This window comes from Bubalus kerabau, chromosome 7 (assembly GCF_029407905.1).
Source record: "Bubalus kerabau isolate K-KA32 ecotype Philippines breed swamp buffalo chromosome 7, PCC_UOA_SB_1v2, whole genome shotgun sequence".
In the NCBI taxonomy this organism is placed as follows: domain Eukaryota; kingdom Metazoa; phylum Chordata; class Mammalia; order Artiodactyla; family Bovidae; genus Bubalus; species Bubalus kerabau.
Window position 1 is genome coordinate 105,054,062 of NC_073630.1, and position 19,913 is coordinate 105,073,974.

Sequence of the window (19,913 nt, forward strand, 5' to 3'; positions counted from 1 at the left end):
TAACCTCTGAACCACAAGGGAAGCCCCAAATAACCTAACTATAAATAAGGCTATTTTTCCTTTTCAGTCAGTTGTGAACAAATGTTAAAAATGTTAAATCTGTTTCTCCACAAATAGTACTCACAGAGATATTTGAGATGCTTTCACATCTTTTGAAAATATTTCTGAAATGCTCTCTGTGATAGTGGCAAGTTTTTAAGACAGGATCCATCACTGGTAATAGGCGAAACTAACAAGAACAAAACAAAACAAAAAACTGCATGCCCATTTCCCATGTGCTTCCATTCCAAGGTCAACACTTAGATAACATGCATTCTCTTCTTTATACTCAGGGTGTTAAAGAATTAGCGAAGCAAGTGAAGAGTTTGCCAGTGGTCAATTACAACCTTCTCAAGTATATTTGCAGGTAAGAATTGTCCTAAAGACAAAATGGAATTTAAAAAGACTGTATTTACACTGACAATAGTCCATTTTGACAATGAATAAAAATCAGTTGGGTTCCCCTGGTGGCTCACTGGTAAAGAATCCGCCTGCCGATGCAGGAGATGCAGGAGACGCGGGTTCAATCCCTGGGTTAGGAAGATTCCCCTGGAGCAGGAAATGGCGACCCACTTCAGTATTCTTTGCTGGATAAGCCCATGAACAGAGGAGCTTGACAGGCTGCAGTTCATGGGGTCACAGTTGGACATGACTTAGTGACTAAAATAACAAAACAACAAAAATCACTTAACTGCTCTGAGCTCCAGTGTTGGCCTCTGTAAAGTTAAGAGGTTTGACAAGGTGATCTCAAAGGTTTCTCTGAGGACTAAAATTGCTTGATTTTGTAATCTGTTGTTTCTGAAGTCTCTCTGACCTCTACATATTGAAGATATGTGGCTTTGAACTTCCATCAAAGTTGTTTGTACGTGTACCATGTACCATTGTTTAACAGAAGGAGCCTGTATCTTGGTGTAAGAATCATTTATCTAGGAGTCCAGATTCTACCACTGACTTCTTACATGATTTTATGCAATTTTCTTCTCCTCTTTGAGACTAAGAGTCCTAATAGATAAAAGGGTAGTGAAAACACACATTTCACATGATTGTTTTAAAAATTAAAGTATATTACACTATTGATACTATGTATAAATAAGTAATGAGAACCTACTCTGTAACACAGGGAACTCTACTCAATCCTCTGTGGTGACCTAAATGGGCAGGAAATCCAAAACAGAGGGGATATATATGTATATGGATAGCTGATTCACTTTGCTATACAGCAGAAACTATTACAACATTGTAGAGCAACTATACTCCAATATATTTTTAAAAATTTTATATGCATATATATTTATACATATGATGAATGTTAATATATTATTTGTTCCCATTTTTCTCAAGGCTCACTGAAAAAAACATTGTAACTCAATTTTGCTAGAACACTAATTGTGCCTCAAAATACTCTCTGTCAATGACCATGTTTAAGGCCAGGGATGGCATGTCCCATGTCTGTGTTGCTACTTAAGAAATCAAGTATATATGATTGAAACACATTGAATTTATTTTTTAAAATGTTATTGGAGTATAGTGGAAATACATGAAGCATATTAAATTCAAATAAAGAGATTAATGATTAATAAAGGCTTCCCAGGTGGCACAGTAGTAAAAGATCTGCCAGACAACAGGAAGAGCAAGATCAGAAAGATCCCCTGGAGAAGGCGGTGGCACCCCACTCCAGTATTCTTGCCTAGAAAATTCCATGGACAGAGAAACCTGACAGGCTACAGTCCATGGGGTCGCAAAGAGTTGGACACAACTGAGTGAGCACACCACACTACTAATTTCATCTATTTCAAATAATAAATGGTAGTTGGACTTTTTGCCCTTTGATTTTGCTGTAATTTAGGATGTATAAGAGTAGTGAACATGTGGAAATAGGCACCTTTTTAGAAACTCATGAGATAGTCGTCAACAGCCCAGACCCTAGGGTAAGAGCACCTGGGTTCAGGTCTCAGTTCTTCCGCTTATTAACTCTGTGTCCTTGGAGAAGTTTCTTAACCTCTCTGGTGCCTCATGTGTCTCATCTGTAAAGTGGAGATAATAATAGTATTTAGCTCACTCAGAGATGCTATGAGAATTTAATAAGCTAGCACCATGACTGGCAGAGAATGAAATATATTATTTTAAATAACACACAAAGTAAGTTTTCTAAAAATATTTTTCTTGCTTCTTTGTCTCATTAGTACAATCAATAAGCCATGAATTAATAGAAGCTCTTGTAGTACTGAAGAGGGGATGGGAAATGAACAAAAGCTGAAAGATTACAGAAACAATCTCTGCTACTAAAATCATTCCAGGAAAGGACTGTTGCATGGCTTTTATTCTTTAGCATCTACCAAGTTAAAACAATTTGTGTTTGCAGTTTCTCATATCAATAGAACCGAGGTTTTAATTTAAACCATGTTTGATGTCACTTTTTTAATAGACTATAAATTTGAGGCTCACAAATTTACCCACAAGGGGGATTGATTCCTCTTCTCAGAAATAAGAGATTGTACCAGACAAGCTTATTTTTATAGTTCTCCAATTAAATATGTATATAAATTGGATATTTACTTAGAGATAAGAAAGAAATTCATATTCTTGAATCTCAAGTCCACAATAGCATTATCCAAACACACTCGTTCCTGTGACTGACAGGGGAAACCAAGCCAGGCCAGAGCAGATACTTTATATGATCCCTTATGATTCTGATACTTAAAAATTTGCAATATATGTTCTTCACATTTGGCAGAGAGATGTTTGAATTTCTAAATGACTGTGTGTCCATGATCATCTTTGAACAGACTCCAGTTCATAAATTTCCCAATAACCCATTTTTTTTTCCACTGACAAATTTGATCCCATTGTGTTTTGTTCATACTCTTTTACTCAACAGGTTCTTGGATGAAGTGCAGTCCTATTCAGGAATTAACAAAATGAGTGTGCAGAACTTGGCCACTGTCTTTGGCCCTAATATCCTGCGTCCCAAAGTGGAAGATCCCTTGACCATTATGGAGGGTAAGTGAATTACTATCATATATCGTCATCAGAAGAACAGTCAGTAAACCCATGGTAATTTCATTTATGGACTCAAGTTCTTCAAATGTAAAACCTTCTTTTGAGAGCCAGGCATTTTTTGAGGAGTTTACTAAACATAAGTTACTAAGCATTTCCTCCATATTTTCATGAGAATTAACAGAACTTGCATAAATCATCTGTAAAATATCACACAAGAACTGGAAAAGTCTACTTCACTTTCTGAGTTTGATGCAATTTTCTGAAACCTCAAATAGTTATGCTTCTAAGTTAATATATTTTTATTAGTTCTCGTTTTTTGGACTGACTTCAAGAGGCAGAAAACATGGGCCTCTAAGACAATGCTGCTTATTTACTTTGGGTTGAAACATGAAGAATTTCTTGTTTTTTATACTACAAGATACCTCAAATTATTTATCACAATGAAAGGTTACTTCTATTTATTTTCAGCAGGTGTCCTTGCTAGAGTACCATTCTTTCTTGTGGGCATTAGTAGCAGCACTGATGTGCAGGTCTTGGCGAGCTAGTTAATTCTGGTTTTAAGCTCTTCTTTTTCTCCTTCATAGCTTGGGACATTGGTCAAGTTACTTAACCTTTATTAGATAGTGATAATAACAGTATCTATTCATAAATTTTAAAAAACCCAACTAAACTAACAAAAGTAAAGTGCTTAGTACAGTTCATGTTAAATGTTCAAGAAGTTTTTAGCTGCAATTGCTCTTGTCTCCCTAACCTGGAGAAGGAAATGGCAACCCACTCCAGTCTTGTTGCCTGGAAAATCCATGGACAGAGGAGACTGGTGGACTACATTCCATGGGGTCACAAAAGAGTTGGACACCACTTAGTGAGCAAACAACAACAATTGCTATTGTCATCGTGAAAAACATAGTTTCGCACTGCTAATAATAATGCTGAATGTGTACCTAAATATGGCTCTTTAAAAGTCACTTTCAAAATAGGAGACAAATCAAAACTGTTTTGCTCATACGCCTTTGCTTTCTTTGCAATTCCAGGCACTGTGGTGGTCCAACAGCTGATGTCAGTGATGATTGGCAAACATGATCGCCTCTTCCCCAAAGATGCAGAGCTGCAAAGCAAGCCCCAGGATGGCGTGAGCAACAACAACAATGACCTTCAGAAGAAAGCCCTCATGGGGCAGCTACAGAACAAGGAGAACAATAATACCAAGGACAGTCCCGTAAGGCGGTGCTCTTGGGACAAGCCTGAGTCTCCCCAAAGAAGCAGCACGGATAATGGATCCCCCGCAGCTCTGCCAGGCAGCAAAACCAACAGCCCCAGGAACAGCATCCACAAGCTGGATGTCTCTAGAAGCCCCCCTCTCATGGTCAAAAAGAATCCCGCCTTCAACAAGGGCAGTGGGATTGTCACCAATGGGTCCTTCAGCAGCAGTAATGCTGAAGCACTGGAGAAAGCCCAGACCACTCCCAATGGGAGCTTACAGGCCAGAAGGACCTCTTCCCTGAAGGGGTCTGGTACCAAAATGGGCACCCACAGCGTGCAGAACGGAACCGTGCGCATGGGCATCTTGAACTCTGATACCCTGGGGAACCCCGGGAATGGCCGCAGCATGAGCTGGCTGCCCAATGGCTACGTGACCCTGAGGGATAATAAGCAGAAAGAGCAAGCAGGAGAGTCGGGCCAGCACAACAGGCTCTCCACCTACGATAACGTCCACCAGCAGTTCTCGGCGATGAGCCTCGACGACAAGCAGAGCGTCGACAGCGCCACCTGGTCCACTTCCTCCTGTGAGATCTCCCTGCCCGAGAACTCCACCTCCTGCCGCTCCTCCACCACCACCTGCCCGGAGCAAGACTTTTACGGTGGGAACTTTGAGGACCCCGTTTTGGATGGGCCCCCGCAGGACGACCTCGCCCACCCCGCGGACTATGAAAACAAAAGCGACCGGAGGAGTGTGGGCGGCCGCAGTAGTCGGGCCACCAGCAGCAGCGACAACAGTGAGACCTTCGTTAGCAACACCACCAGCAACCACAGCGCCCTGCACAGCTTAGTGTCCAGCCTGAAACAGGAAATGACCAAACAGAAGATAGAGTATGAGTCCAGGATAAAGAGGTGAGGAAAACCTGGAGCCCCTAGTGGCCAGAGAGGGTGCGACAGCCTCCTGTGAGGCTCGCCCGGGTTAAATCCGCTAACTCCAGTCAGAGATCTGGGTTCAGGTCCTAGGTTCGCCATTTGTAAGCTGTGGGACTCAGGGAAAGTTCACTTCATCTCTGTGAGTCTCAGCTTGCCAATGTGAAAATTTTTAAACTCTAGTAGTAATCTACCTCAAGATGAAAATTGCTCAGATGTGTCCAAATCTTCTTTCATGGGGATTCTGCAGGCAAGAATATTGGAGTGGGTTGCTATTTCCTTCTTCAGGGGATCTTCCCAACCCAGGGATCCAACCCGGGTCTCCTGCTTTGCAGGCAGATTCTTTACCAACCTCAAAATCATGTTAAGAAATCATTACACATTGTCCCCAGGACAGAGCAGATGCTCAGTAATTCTACCTCTTGTTATTAGTAAAAGCATGGATTTAGGTTCAAAAGCTGGGGAGAGGAGTGGGAAGGGATGTCTGGAGAACAAGGAGTTCGTTATCACAGGAAGAGGATGATGAGAGTAAAGAAAAGTTGGAAAATAAACAGATCTTTGTTGTTCATCATTTCCATGGTTGAATGCTTGGGGTGAATGCTTGTCTGCTCTCTCCCAGGCTCAGACCAAGCCACGAGGATTCAGCAGTGAGTAAAGAAGACAAAAATTCAGCCCTTGTGGAACAGGCTTGCAGTCCCCTGGAAGAGAGAGATAAATAAGTAAACTGATCCTATGCTAAGTAGAAGACTGAAGCAGGGAAGAGGGGTGAGAAGTGTTGCTGAGGGTAATTCTAAGTGTAGGGCCCTATAGGAAGCAATGATGCAGATACCCAGCAGAAGTGGAAATGCCCTGAGGTGGGATGGACAAGGAGCTCAGAGAGGTACCATAGAACCTTCAAGATCATCTTAATCTTTGGCTTTTACTCTGAGATTGGAATCCAGGCAAGTTTGTGAGAAAAGTGATAGCGTGAAATATAGTCATATAGACAGGAAACTTGTAGCACAAACGGGGAGCAAAAAATATGATTTATAAGGAAACCATTGTGCTGAAACCCAAGTGATACCAGTTGACATCTTATAAAATATCCAAGAGAGGAGTTGGCTTAGCAACTTCAAAGAGGTAACCTGGGAAAGATAAAGGATATTGGCTGAGCATACTGCCTTGACAATGCCCCTGACTATCAGATGCTCCAAGGTCTTGAGAGGCAGCAATACAGAAAATGGAGCCGCTGCCCCCTAAGTACAGCCTTGCACTGGAAACCTGAATATCACCACACTCCACAATTTCACCAGAGTTACAGGAACTACAAAACTGATTGTTTTTCTGTTCACCTTTCAGTGTAGTATAGGGGAAGGACCCTGCACTCTTAAGAGCAGGTCTGAGGCTCAGTTCAGCCTGAAGTAGCCCCTCTAGGGGCCTCAGCCCCAGTCCCAGGCACAGCCTTGGTAGACCCCTTCGTGTTCTAAGATCCTCATGGTACGTGAACATCTTTGTCCTGTTCAACTGCTTCCATGGCCTTAAACCACACATGGTTGTTTTCTTTATATATAAAGTTGACCTTCATGTATTTTAATGTTTCCCATCCATTTATCAGTTATCAAGCCAAAAGATACATATTTTTAAGAGCTGTGGAAAAATAAATAAAAATACTTACATGTTAGATTGAAAAATTACTTTGTTGGAAACAGAAGCTTGGTTTGAATTTTTCTAAATAATGCCAAGTGACAGGAGACTTAAATAAGAAGAAAAAAGAGCGTTATCATCTTATAAGGCTGCTCTTCTTTCTGAATGTAGTTTATGGAACCAATGGCTACTAAATCTCTGAATTGCTGCCAATGCATGATGGTAAATTAGCACTTAGCAGTGGAAAGCAAGAGATGACACTTGAAACTTGAATTAAGATAGAACATATATTATTCTGAACAGTTGCAAATGTACACATTCATTTATGAGAACATTGGTGTTACATTTATGTTCTGAGTCTGTGGTGCATTTCAGAGACTTTGATAAAAGAACGTTTCAACAGAATGTCATCTCTTTGGCCTCTTTCATTGGCATTTTTACCCGCTTAACAAGCAAAGGAAGAGGTCCATGATAAAACAGGGTAGAGGATCTGCCATATGACCAAGCCAAGCAGTATAAGAAGTGATTGTTCTAATTATTGATCATTATTATTTAAAATTATATATTTCTCTTTCAATTCCTTTTTAACTCTACAAGTATTGAGGCTAGATAGATGATAGATATGTGTGTACATATATACATACATCCCTTGATAGGTAGATCATGGAGAAATAAATAGATATTACTTTATTTATGTATCATTGATATATATGATTTTTAGTTTTTAAACATGTGAGTTTAATGCTCTTCCCTCCCTCAAATTAGTTTCTAGCTTTATTATACTGTGGTCAGATCAATTCATTTATAGATATCAGTCATTTGGTCTGGTAAGAAGTATTATCTTATTATTGGTTTGAGATTATATATATGACCAATAGATCAAATCTGTTAATCAAGCTGTTCAAATATTTTGCATTTCTCCTAAATTTTATTTGCTAGATCTATAATTTCTAACAAAGCTTTCTTAAAATTTCCTAATTTTTGTGGATTTATCTATTTATATTTATAATTTTGTTATATTTTATATTGAGTAACTTGGGGCTGTACAACTAGATGAATGCAAGTCCAGAATTGTTTATATCCCCCTAATGAGTTGATCCTTTTATCATAAAATAATAGTAATAGTGCTTTTTGCCCCCAAATATTTTTCTGATGTTAATATTTCTATATAATTTCTATTTTAATTAATAACTCCTTGCTATATATTTTCCATTGTTTCAAGTTTTGTGTATAATTATTTGAAGACATATTTTTTCAGTCCTGGAGTACAAAAGAGTACATCTCCTCTTTTGTTTATTTCATCTCCCCCATTTTCTGAATTTTCTCTCTACATCCCTTACTAAAGTATGTTGGACCTTCTTAGTCCAATCTCCCTCTCCATCTTTGTTAATTTCACCTTTTTATATTAAATTTTCATCTTTTTTCATTCCATGAGGCATTTGGGTAGTTTTTCTCAAAGCTGTTTTCTCATTTATTTATTTCCTCTTCTGATTCAATTCTGTCACCTCACTCAGCCCATGAGTAGAGTTTTTGCAGTCTCTTTGCCATAAAGACTATTGATGTTCCAAGCTCTCAGTTGAGTCACTTTCAGCCTTCTGTCTCTCTTATACTGGAGATGTCCTCTTCCCTGTGTGAAAAGTGAAAACCTAGTCGCAGCTTCTAGGGCTTCTATCTGAGACAAATACTCCTCGTATGTTTTCACTTGCTGTTCTAACCTTGTTTCTTCCTTGGTTCTGATACCTGAAGATGCTCTTTTATTTTTTTAACTTTGTATTTTAAAAATATTTTTCTAACATATTTTTCCAACATTAGTCTGTGCTTGCAATGGGAGGGGTTTCTTCTATTTTCAACTCAGTCATTAGATCCCAGGAAGTTTCATACAGGTGCCTGATATGTACAAATGCATTAGTATATTTTTAAAGGATAGTCTTCCTTGATATCAAAGGTTGAGTTTCTTCCAACTTTTTTATTTCTAAAACAAATAGCTTTACAAAGCAAAGAGAATATATTGGGAAGTAGTTCTGGGTGAGAACCAGCACATTACCAGGTTTTTAATGTAAAACACGTGATCGTGTGATCAAAATGGCCTTCCAAACTAATTAAAGAATGTGATTTTTTTTTTTAATCTTAGTTGCTTACAAAGGGAGAGCAGATTCATCTTTAAGTGTTCTTATGATTATCTGGATGAAATAACATATGGGACTCATTATTTCAGAGCAGAAAAATAATTGAGATTTTAATTTGAAAATTATTAGAATAATCAGATTTTTGAGTGCTAAGTGTGCATTAGCCTCTCACGTTTCAGTAGCATGGCAAATTCAAGCATACCCTTGCAACTTCCACGCATAACAGGAGAAATTAAGATGCCAGCTATTACCAACACACATCATCTAATAAAGAAGTGCTTAATGTTCCTCCTTGAGCAACAGCAATAATAAGTTGTGTTTTGGAACTTAGTGAATATGGAGAAAACTCTATTTTTTAGGAAATTATCTAAAATTATATAGCCATCTAAAAAAACACAGCTATCAATATATAAAATACAGCAAGTCCCCTATATGCTGCTGCTGCTGCTGCGTAGTCACTTCAGTCATGTCCAATTCTTGTGCAACCCTATGGACTGTAGCCCACCAGGCTCCTCTGTCCATAGAATTCTCCAGGCAAGAATACTGGAGTGGGTTACCATGCCCTCCTCTAGGGGATCTTCCCAATCCAGGGACTGAACCTACGTCTCCTGCATTGCAGGCATATTCTTTATCTCTGAGCCACCAGGGAAGCCCAAGTCCCCTACATAGGAACCTTCCAGTTGTAAACTTTCAAAGATGCAGATGTGCATCCCATTAATGTCAGGTGTGAGCAAAATTGCAACTTGCCTCTGACTCCTATTGCTGGTGATCCTTCAGCTCTACCATCTTCTACCTCCTCTCCCTCCTCCAGGCAATAATTCTTCTTGCCTGTTTACTTGATACCAGACCCTGTATGCCAGCTGTTGTACTGTATTATTGTACTTTTCAAGGTACTATACTGTAAGATTAAAAATGTTTTCTTTTTTGTATTTTTAATGTCTTATTTCTGTGAAAAGTATGATAAACCAATTATAGTACAGTGCTATATAGCCAATTATGTTAGTTGGATACCTCAGCTAACTTTGTTTCTTGGACTTACAAGCAAATTGGATTTACAAATGTGGTCTTGGAACAGAACTCATTTGTATGTAGGGAATTTACTGTATAGTGATCTTAAGATACGTTAACTTGGAAGACAGAATTGCAGCTAGCAGGCTACTTAAGTGGACTCTGTTGTCACAAAATGTCAGGTGAATTACTTATTCAACACATGTAAGTTCTACTTCTCTTGTTAATGTAGGGCGGCTACTTTTAGAACCACTTTTATAAGAGGGATGCTGTATAGTCCCTTCTAAGTCCATTCTTAAATGTGGACTTACTCTCTCTAGCAATGACATTTTCACTGTCACTCTTTTTCCTTTGGTAGAAAGCAAATTTGATGGCCCTATTTTCTCTACAACTTTATCAGACTTTCCTCTTTCTTTTAGTGAAGACAAATTTACATTTAATGACTCAGGAAGCTTTGTACTTTGGGCTCCCTCCTGCTTCTGCCAAATTCTGTGCTGCGTGATGACCCTGGTCTCTGGCTTTTTTGTGCTGAAATTCACTCATTCACTATCAAATGACAATGAAGTACTTCCAAGAGAGGTCTTGGGGTCTTGCAGAAATGATAGTGAATCATGTTATGAAATAGTAAAAAAAAAGAAAAAGAAGAAAATATATGTATGTATGTATTAATCAGTGGACCTTGATTCACTGATTTGAAAGGGCTCGTTCCAGTTTCCAAAGCATTGCAGAGACAGAGTTTAGGAAATATTTTTTTAATCTTTTTTACATTTCAAAAAACAAAATTACTTTATGTCTTATTCCTTCTTCCACCCTGTGCAGCTTAGAACAGCGAAACTTGACTTTGGAAACAGAAATGATGAGCCTCCACGATGAACTGGATCAAGAAAGGAAAAAGTTCACAATGATAGAAATCAAAATGCGAAATGCTGAACGGGCAAAAGAAGATGCAGAGAAAAGAAATGACATGCTTCAGAAAGAGATGGAGCAGTTTTTTTCCACGTTTGGGGAGCTGACAGTGGAACCCAGGAGAACCGAGAGAGGAAACACGATATGGATCCAGTGAGGGGCGCTCTCTCCCGCTGTCTCGAGTGGCCCTGGGAAGGACTCTGGAGATTCTGGTGGGAAGATTATATGGGACCAGGTGGCTGGTCACCTGGCTGTACAGAGTTCTAGCTGGGGAAGGCATATCATTTATAGACATTACCCACCCATATCTTCAATGTGTACCAAAGTTGTATCATGTCCCATAATGCTACTGTTAAGTGTTACAACTGGATATGTGTATATAGAGTAGTTTTTAAAAAGTGAACTAAAAACAAGAAGCGTATCTCAAGAATTATTTTATTGGCAGTCTTGTATTTAAAATGTTAAATCAGTATGTCATTGCAATTTAGCTTGCTTTCAAGCTTCACCCCTTGCACTTAACATAAGCTATTTTTGGCATTGTGTTATCATCAGCTTATTTTATAGATCAATATTTTTATTTCCCCTTTTGCTGAGGAAACGGAGATAAGCAGATATATAAATATATAAAAATATATATGAGATGAGTTATTAAAATCAAAAGAATACTTTGTGGCTGTGCTGTTTGTGCTGATAGACCTTGCCGTGACCAAAAAGAGAAATGTAAATAATTTTATAAAATATGATGGAATCCCCAGGAAACTTTGAATCACTCTATGAATTCTGCCCTTGACACTGTTCAGTTTTCTTGATGAGATGGTTTGACACAGGAAATTTTAGATTAAGTAAAAAGGTCTCCTTCTCAAGTCCCCTGGTCTGTCTTGCCCATGCCATAGACGCATGTCTCCTATGCAGGATGCACTTTAGAGGGGGGAAAAAAAAATCATTAAAAAAAAAAAAAAAGAGCATTTAAGTAGTCATGCCTTGAATTACTCTTTCTGCTGGATGGTTATGAGAGAAAATTCTTCCTGCCGTTGGGAAGTTGAGAAACAATGTTTGCTAATTATGGTGTCCACGTTGAGCTCCTGTCCCCCTACCAACCTCCCCCTGCCCTGAACTGCCCTCTGGAAATGCAAACAGTGAAATAGTATTACCGTATCTCTCTCAGTGAAACTGCTGGAGTACGTGCCTTATATTCTTCTTTTGCTCAGGCTGACTGTTCTGTTGTCATCTAGGATCCTTTCCGAACGAGAGCTGGCAAAGGTAGTTTGAAGCCAGAGGGAGGTGATGGAGGGAACAGGGACCAGGAGAAGGAGACAGTTTGGAAGAAACTATCTGGCTTCTAGTTTGTTTTTTTACAATATTGTCCTTCCCTATTAAAACATATTTATTCACAATAATTTTAAAATGTGAATCTTTAAAAGTCCGATGGTGATCAGTTTGTGAGCATCACTAATGATAACTTTCCAGACTCTCTGGGACTCTCTGGAGCTGGAGATTGGAGAGAACAATTCTTCACAATTAAATAAGGCAATGATTTTGAGAAGCAAAGCAAATAAATCTTTCTCGGACTAGAACAGAAAGTCACAAAAGGCATAATTAGAAATAAACACTACTTGAGTTTATGGGATTTGCGTTGTTTGGAGGTTCTCTGTTTGTGTGTATTTATTTTCAAGGGGACAGTAGCCTTTACAGCCTCTGTTCTTGTCACTGTGCAGCCTTTGTTTATATACTTACACTGAGCAAGCTTATGTCCTTTGGTATCAACCACTGTCTCTATAGCAATAGTTCCTTTATCTTTAGTTCCCTTTTCTCTCTCTCTTCAATTCTGTAGCAAGATACTCCTACCCGGATATCCTATAGAAAATTCAAATGCAAAATGTGCAAAAATGATCTCTTATCTTTTCCCAAGTCCCTGCCTTAGTTAACAAAAACCACAGACTCATAGGAAGCTGAATGTTACAATAGTAAAAATCAAAGACTATGCAAACTTCCCATGTTCAAAATTTTTCCAGTTGTCCAGCTGTTACTAAATCTTCTGTGCATCTCTTTTTTCATCTGTAGAATGGGTGGGCATAATAAAAATACTGCTTTTGTAGACTTATGTGGTTTCAGCAAGGTAGCTTATATCAGGTTGAGGACAGTACCTAGTATACAGGAAGGACTCCATCAATGTTAACTGGAATTTATCTCTACTATACCCTCTTCTTCATGTTAACATTCACTCATCAAGTACTGTCTAGTCCACCCATTCTCGCCTTTTTCATCTGCTCACTTTGATCAATTTCTGCCCATCTCTTGATGAAAGCATCTCACCCAGCCCCTTTTGTTTTGGTATTTCATTTGCAGACTGCTCTTTCTAAGTCATTCTTCTGACCACGTAGCCTTGTTGCTGCTGCTACTGCTGCTAAGTCACTTCAGTCATGTCAGACTCTGTGAGACCACAGAGCTGTGAGACAGCAGCCCACCAAGCTCCCCTGTCCCTGGGATTCTCCAGGCAACAACACTGGAGTGGGTTGCCATTTCCTTCTCCAATGCATGAAAGTGAAAAGTGAAAGTGAAGTCGCTCAGTCATGTCCGACTCTTCGAAACCCCATGGACTGCAGCCTACCAGGCACCTCTGTCCATGGGATTTTCAGGCAAGACCACTGGAGTGCGTTGCCATTGCCTTCTCTGTGTAGCCTTGTCAATAACATCAAATGCCCCTCACACCGTATAGATGACTCTAACCTGCAGTTTCAGTCTCAGATCCTGCCACTTCCCCCATACCTGCAATGCTATCTCATGCCTCTGGAACGTTCCACCTTCTTTTTATTTAAGATTTTTTTTTTTTTTAATATGGACCATTTTTAAAGTCTTTATTGAGTTTTTACAATATTATTTCTGTTTTTGTTTTGGTTTTTTTTTTTGGTCATAAGGCAGATAGGACACTAGATTCCTCACCAGGGATTGAACCTGCACCCCCTGCATTGAAAGGAAAATCTTAACACTGGACCACCTGCAAAGTCCCTCCACCTTCTATCATTGTGCGCATCTTGACTGCCTTCCTTCTATCTGGCACACACCAACCATGTGTTTTTTTGTTTTTGTTTGTTTTTTTGCCAAATCAAAAGTCAGTTCAGTTCAGTTCAGGCACTCAGTCGTGTCCGACCCTCTGTGACCCCATGGACTGCAGCATGCCAGGCCTCCCTGTCCATCATCAACTCCTGGAGTTTACTCAAACTCATGTCCATCGAGTCGGTGATGCCATCCAACCATCTCATCCTCTGTCGTCCCCTTCTCCTCCCACCTTCAATCTTTCCCAGCATCAGGGTCTTTTCAAATGAGTCAGTTCTTCCCATCAGGTGGCCAAAGTATTGGGGTTTCAGCTTCAGCATCCATCCTTCTAATGAATATTCAGAACTGATTTCCTTTAGGATGGACTGGTTGCATCTCCTTGCAGTCCAAGGGACTCTCACGAGTCTTCTTCAACAGCACAGTTCAAAAGCATCAATTCTTCGGTGCTCAGCTCTCTTTATGGTCCAACTCACACATCCGTACATGACTACTGGAAAAACCATAGCCTTGACTAGATGAACCTTTGTTGGCAAAAGTAATGTCTCTGCTTTTTAATATGCTGTCTAGGTTGGTCATAACTTTCCTTCCAAGGAGTAAATGTCTTTTAATTTCAGGGCTGCAGTCACCATCTGCAGTGATTTTGGAGCCTCCTAAAATAAAATGAGCCACTGGTTCCACTGTTTCCCCATCTATTTGCCATGAAGTGATGGGACCAGATGCCATGATCTTAGTTTTCTGAGTGTTGCGCTTTAAGCCAACTTTTTCACTCTCCTCTTTGAGTCAATTTCATTAAGAGGCTTTTTAGTTCCTCTTCACTTTCTGCCATAAGGGTGGTGTCATCTTCATATCTGAGGTTATTGATATTTCTCCTGGCAATCTTGATTCCAGCGTGTGCTTCATCCAGCCCAGCATTTCTCATCAAATGTCAGCTCCCCTTTAAAGCTTCCTAAGAGCTCAATGGAAGGTTAGTTGTGCTTTGTGCTCCCAATTTATATATATCTTTGTGCTCCCAATTTATATATCTCTCTTTTACCATTTTCCATGTCTGATTGTTTTCTTCACCAAGTTAAAAAGCAGTTTAGGAAGTAGCAAAGTGGAATGGTAATTGCAGGAAACTGAGAACCATACAAAAGTAAGCATCTTAACAGTTAGAACCGGGCATGGAACAATGGACTGTTTGGAAATTGGGAAAGGAGTACATCAAGGCTGTATATTGTCACCCTGCTTATTTAACTTATATGCAGAGTACATGCTGGCTGGATGAAGCACAAGCTGAAATCCAGATTGCCGGAGAAATATCACTAACTTCAGATATGCAGATGACATCAACCTTATGGCAGAAAGCAAAGAGAAATGAAAGAGCCTCTTGATGAAGGTGAAAGAGGAGAATGAAAAAGCTAGCTTAAAACTCAGCATTCAGAAAACTAAGGTCATGGCTTCTGATCCCATCACTTCATGGCAAATAGATGGGGAAACAATGGAGACAGTGGGCTGTTTTCTTGGGCTCCAAAATTACTGCAGATGGTGACTGCAGCCATGAAATTAAAACATGCTTGCTCCTTGGAAGGAAAGCTATGACCAACCTAGACAGCATGTTAAAAAGCAGAGACATTACTTTGTCCACAAAGGTCCATCTAGTCAAAGCTATGGTTTTTCCAGTAATTGTGTATGGATGTGAGAGTTGGACCATAAAGAGAGCTAAGCACCATAAAAATTGATGCTTTTGAACTATGGTGTTGGAGCAGACTCTTGTGAGTCCCTTGGACTGGAAGGAGATTAAACCAGTCCATCCTAAAGGAAATCAGTCCTGAATATTCACTGAAGGGACTGATGCTGAAGCTGAAGCTCCAATACTTTGGCCACCTGATTTGAAGAACTGATCATTGGAAAAGATCCTGAAGCTGGGAAAGATTGAATGTGGGAGGAGAAGGGGATGACAGAGGATGAGATGGTTGGTTGGATGGCATCACTGACTCGATGGACATCAGTTTGAGCAAGCTCCAGGAGTTGGTGATAAACAAGGAAGCCTGGCGAGCTCCAGTCCATGGGGTCACAAATAGGCAGACATGACTAAGCAACTGAACTGAACTGGACTGAATATGCCTCAGGCAAGGTGCAAAATAATGAGAAGTCATTTAACCTTTGAGCCTTAGTTTTTTCATCTGTAAAGTGAAGGCGATAACTCTCTTACTTTGAGGTGATGTGCCCTGTGCCTATCCAAGTGCCTGCCACATAGCTTGATTGATAACTCTATTGATAAATGCAGTTTCTTAAGGCACCAGAAAGATATCTTATCGATTTTAAGTGCCTCCCCCTCCATCGTCACTGGCCTTCCCAGGTGAAGCAATGGTAAAGAATTCTGCCTGCCAATGCGGAAGATGCAAGAGATGCAGATTTGATCCCTGGGTTGGGAAGATCCCCTAGAGTAGGAAATGGAAAACCACTCCGATATTCTGGCCTGGAAAATTTAATGTACAGAGGAGCCTGGTGGGCTACAGTCCATGGGGTCACAAAGAGTTAGACACGACTGAGCACACACATTCTTCACCATTATTATGCCACAGAGTATCAGCATGGAGAGTTAGCAATAAATTTTGTCTTTGCTTTATGAGGGATACTGTTATTAATTTTAATTATAAATAGTGATAACAATCTTCAGTCAATGCATGCCATAAGCAACTTGTCCATCTGGGTTTTTATTGGTTTTTATATTAATTCAGCTGAAAGCCTAGAAAAATATCAATGGGAAATTGACATAAGAATAAATTGGAAATATATAGGTAGTGTTGAGGGTTCATTTGCTGCATTCTGTATACATTTCTTTAAAACTCTTTAGACAACTGTGATGATTTTTACATTATGGGCTCAGGAAAAAAGACTTGCTTCCAAGTGAGTCTATAGTACTGGTTTGACTTATCAAACTATATGGCTATGTATCCTTTAATGAACATTTAAAATAGAAATGCCCATGCCATCAAGCTAACTAAAGTGCAGATTTTATATGTAAATTTATCATGAAGTGACTAAAAACTCCAAGTAAAATTTAAATAATGTCATTCCAATTTATTCACAAGCTGAGGATTCCTTTTACAAAATTATATCAATGCTAGGTAAGACAGTTTAAATCTCTTTTTAAAGATATAATTAATATGATATAATATTATAAAATTAATTCATATAATTAATACTGTAATAATTTTAATGATATAATTATCTCTCATTGGAAATGCAGGAGCAGATTAAAGACTGGGGTTGTTGTTTAGTTGACTTACTTTAGAACTGTTTGGTTTGATCTACTTGCAGTCCTAGGAATTCTCAAGAGTCTTTTCCAGCACCACAGTTCGAAAGCACCGATTCTTTGGTGCTCAGCCTAGACTGGGGTTGTTGTTTAGCTGTTAAGTCATGTCCAACTGTTTCCAACCCCATGAACTGTAGCCCACCAGTCTCCTCTGTTCATGGGATTCTCCAGGCAAGAATACTGGAATGGGTTGTCATTTCCTTTTCCAGGGCACCTTTTGGACTCAGGGATCAAACTCATGCCTCCTGCATTGGCAGGTGGATTCTTTACTGCTGAGCCACCAGGGAAGCCCCAAGGAGCCGACCACAAACCCCAGTGTCCCTTATACTGCAGATTTGTGCCTTCTTGGTGTAGCATCCTAGAAGAGAAAATTCATGAACTTTTGCATTCGAAGACCTGGATCATAATCCCAGCTCTGCAGCTTAGAAGTTATATAAGCTTAAAGGAAGTTACGTCAAGTTTGTAAGCCTGTTCATTTTTATGTAAAATTGGGATAATAATAGTGTCTTTTCCTTATTAGATTTTTTTGAGGAATGAATAAGTGATTAGCACTGTATTTGGCATATATTAAGTGTTCATAAAATGAAGATCATGGCATCTGGTCCCATCACTTCATGGGAAATAGATGGGGAAACAGTGGAAACAGTGTCAGACTTTATGTTTTTGGGCTCCAAAATCACTGTAGGTGGTGACTGCAGCCATGAAATTAAAAGACTCTTACTCCTTGGTAGAAAAATTATGACCAACCTAGATAGCATATTGAAAAGCAGAGATGTTACTTTGTCAACAAAAGTCCGTCTAGTCAAGGCTATGGTTTTTCCTGTGGTTATGTATGGATGTGAGAGTTGGACTGTGAAGAAGGCTGAGCACTGAAGAATTGATGCTTTTGAACTGTGGTGTTGGAGAAGACTCTTGAGAGTCCCTTGGACTGCAAGGAGATCCAACCAGTCCATTCTAAAGGAGATCAGCCCTGGGATTTCTTTGGAAGGAATGACGCTAAAGCGGAAACTCCAATACTTTGGCCACCTCATGCGAAGAGTTGACTCATTGGAAAAGACTCTGATGCTGGGAGGGGTTGGGGGCAGGAGGAGAAGGGGACGACAGAGGATGAGATGGCTGGATGGCATCACCAACTCGATGGACATGAGTTTGAGTGAACTCTGGGAGATGGTGATGGACAGGGAGGCCTGGCGTGCTGCAATTCATGGGGTCGCAAAGAGTCAGACACGACTGAGCGACTGAATGAACTGAACTGAAGTGTTCTATAAATGGTAGCTGTTGGCTCCCAAGTTACTCCTGTTAAAAGGATGCTTCTGGAGCTCGTAGCTGGGTTCTGGCCTTGGGAAACGGACCAGCAATGAAGCACTAGCACGCACAGCAGCAGAGGATGTAATTGTGACCCTGTCTCGAGGACTCCAAGTTTACCTTTTCTCAGATGATCCGCCGAGATTGATGACAAGACAGAGGCATGCTAAAAGCATCCTTTCTATTTGGAATTAATACAATTACATCCATGATCTGGGAATAAAATCTAAAGAACCACCTCTAACTGTCCATCAATTTTGTCTATGTGGACACAGAGGAAGACAATGGGCATTAAAGGTATTAGGTAAAATACAGTGAAAGTGCCTAAGGATGTGGGCCAGTGAACATGCCTACAGTCATATCAGCATCACCTTTAGTGAATATTCATTGAAGGAGTCCACAGTCTAGACTAGCAGGAGGCTAGGTGCCCTGGGATACCTTGTTGGTCTTCAGTTGCTAAGTCATGTCCGACTCTTTGTGACTCCATGGACTGCAGCATGTCAGGCCCCTCTGTCCTCCACTATCTCCCAGAGTTTGCTTAGATTCACATGAATCATCACAGATTCATTCACATGAATCTGAGCAAACCCGAGGAGATATTGAAGGACAGGAAAGCCTGGCGTGTTGCAGTTCACGGGGTCATAAAGAGTCAGACGCAACTTAGTGACTGAATAACAACATGTCCCTTGAGTCAGTGATGGCTATCTAACCATCTCATCTTCTGCCACCCCCTTCTCCTTTTACCTTCAATCTTTTCCAGCATCAGGGTCTTTTCCAATGAATCGGCTCTTTGCATCAGGTGGCCAAAGTATCAAAGCTTCAGCAACAGCCCTTCTAAATGACTATTCAGGGTTGATTTCCTTTAGGACCGATTAGTTTGATCTACTTGCAGTCCCAGGAACTCTCAAGAGTCTTTTCCAGCAGCACAGTTCAAAAGCATCATTTCTTCGGTGCTCAGCCTAGTTTATAACAATTTCCACATGAGCTGTATGGCAGATGTTAAAAGGCCACAGAGGTGAGGCTGGGCAAGGCACTGCAGAGCCATGGCTATGACATGAGCCCTAAAGGATGAGTTGGACGTAATCAGACAGGGAGGCAGTTTGGAGCCAAGACCTCCCTGGAGCACACGTGGAACAGCATGTATGGAGGCGCTTGTGCTACAGACTCCGGGGAGGGGGCCTTTTCAAACACACAAGATGCCCTATCCAGCCTGTGCCATCAAGGCGGCCTTCTACCTAACAACCTTTCTGCACCCTGTGAGACTTGAAAACACACGTAGGTCCCAGGTGGCTTCTACTCTTTTATTCAAAGGAAGCAGCCAGAGTGTGAAGTGTTTTGCCTTGTTTGAATTCACAGACCACAGGGAAAGAGTGCTGGATCGGTGGCTCCTGTAGGTCTCTTTCATTATTCTCTTTATAGTCTTCTTA

At 40.2% G+C, this 19,913-nt stretch overlaps 1 protein-coding gene across 14 annotated transcripts in view; it reads left to right on the plus strand.

Annotated features, from left to right (window-relative positions):
- ARHGAP24 (Rho GTPase activating protein 24) overlaps nucleotides 1–12,831 on the plus strand; it is a 460,450-nt gene extending 447,619 nt beyond the window's left edge. For 5 of the 14 annotated variants that reach the window (XM_055589007.1, XM_055589004.1, XM_055589005.1 and 2 more), the window contains 4 exons: nucleotides 333–406; nucleotides 2,918–3,039; nucleotides 4,071–5,148; nucleotides 10,743–12,828. In XM_055589007.1, coding sequence (XP_055444982.1) covers nucleotides 333–406; nucleotides 2,918–3,039; nucleotides 4,071–5,148; nucleotides 10,743–10,986 — 1,518 coding nt within the window. In that variant the 3' untranslated portion in view covers nucleotides 10,987–12,828. Of the gene's footprint in view, nucleotides 1–332; nucleotides 407–2,917; nucleotides 3,040–4,070; nucleotides 5,149–10,742 lie in introns of all 14 variants that reach the window. The other 9 variants (XM_055589002.1, XM_055589003.1, XM_055588999.1 and 6 more) reach the window with 8 other exon arrangements.
- Nucleotides 12,832–19,913: the final 7,082 nt, after the last annotated feature.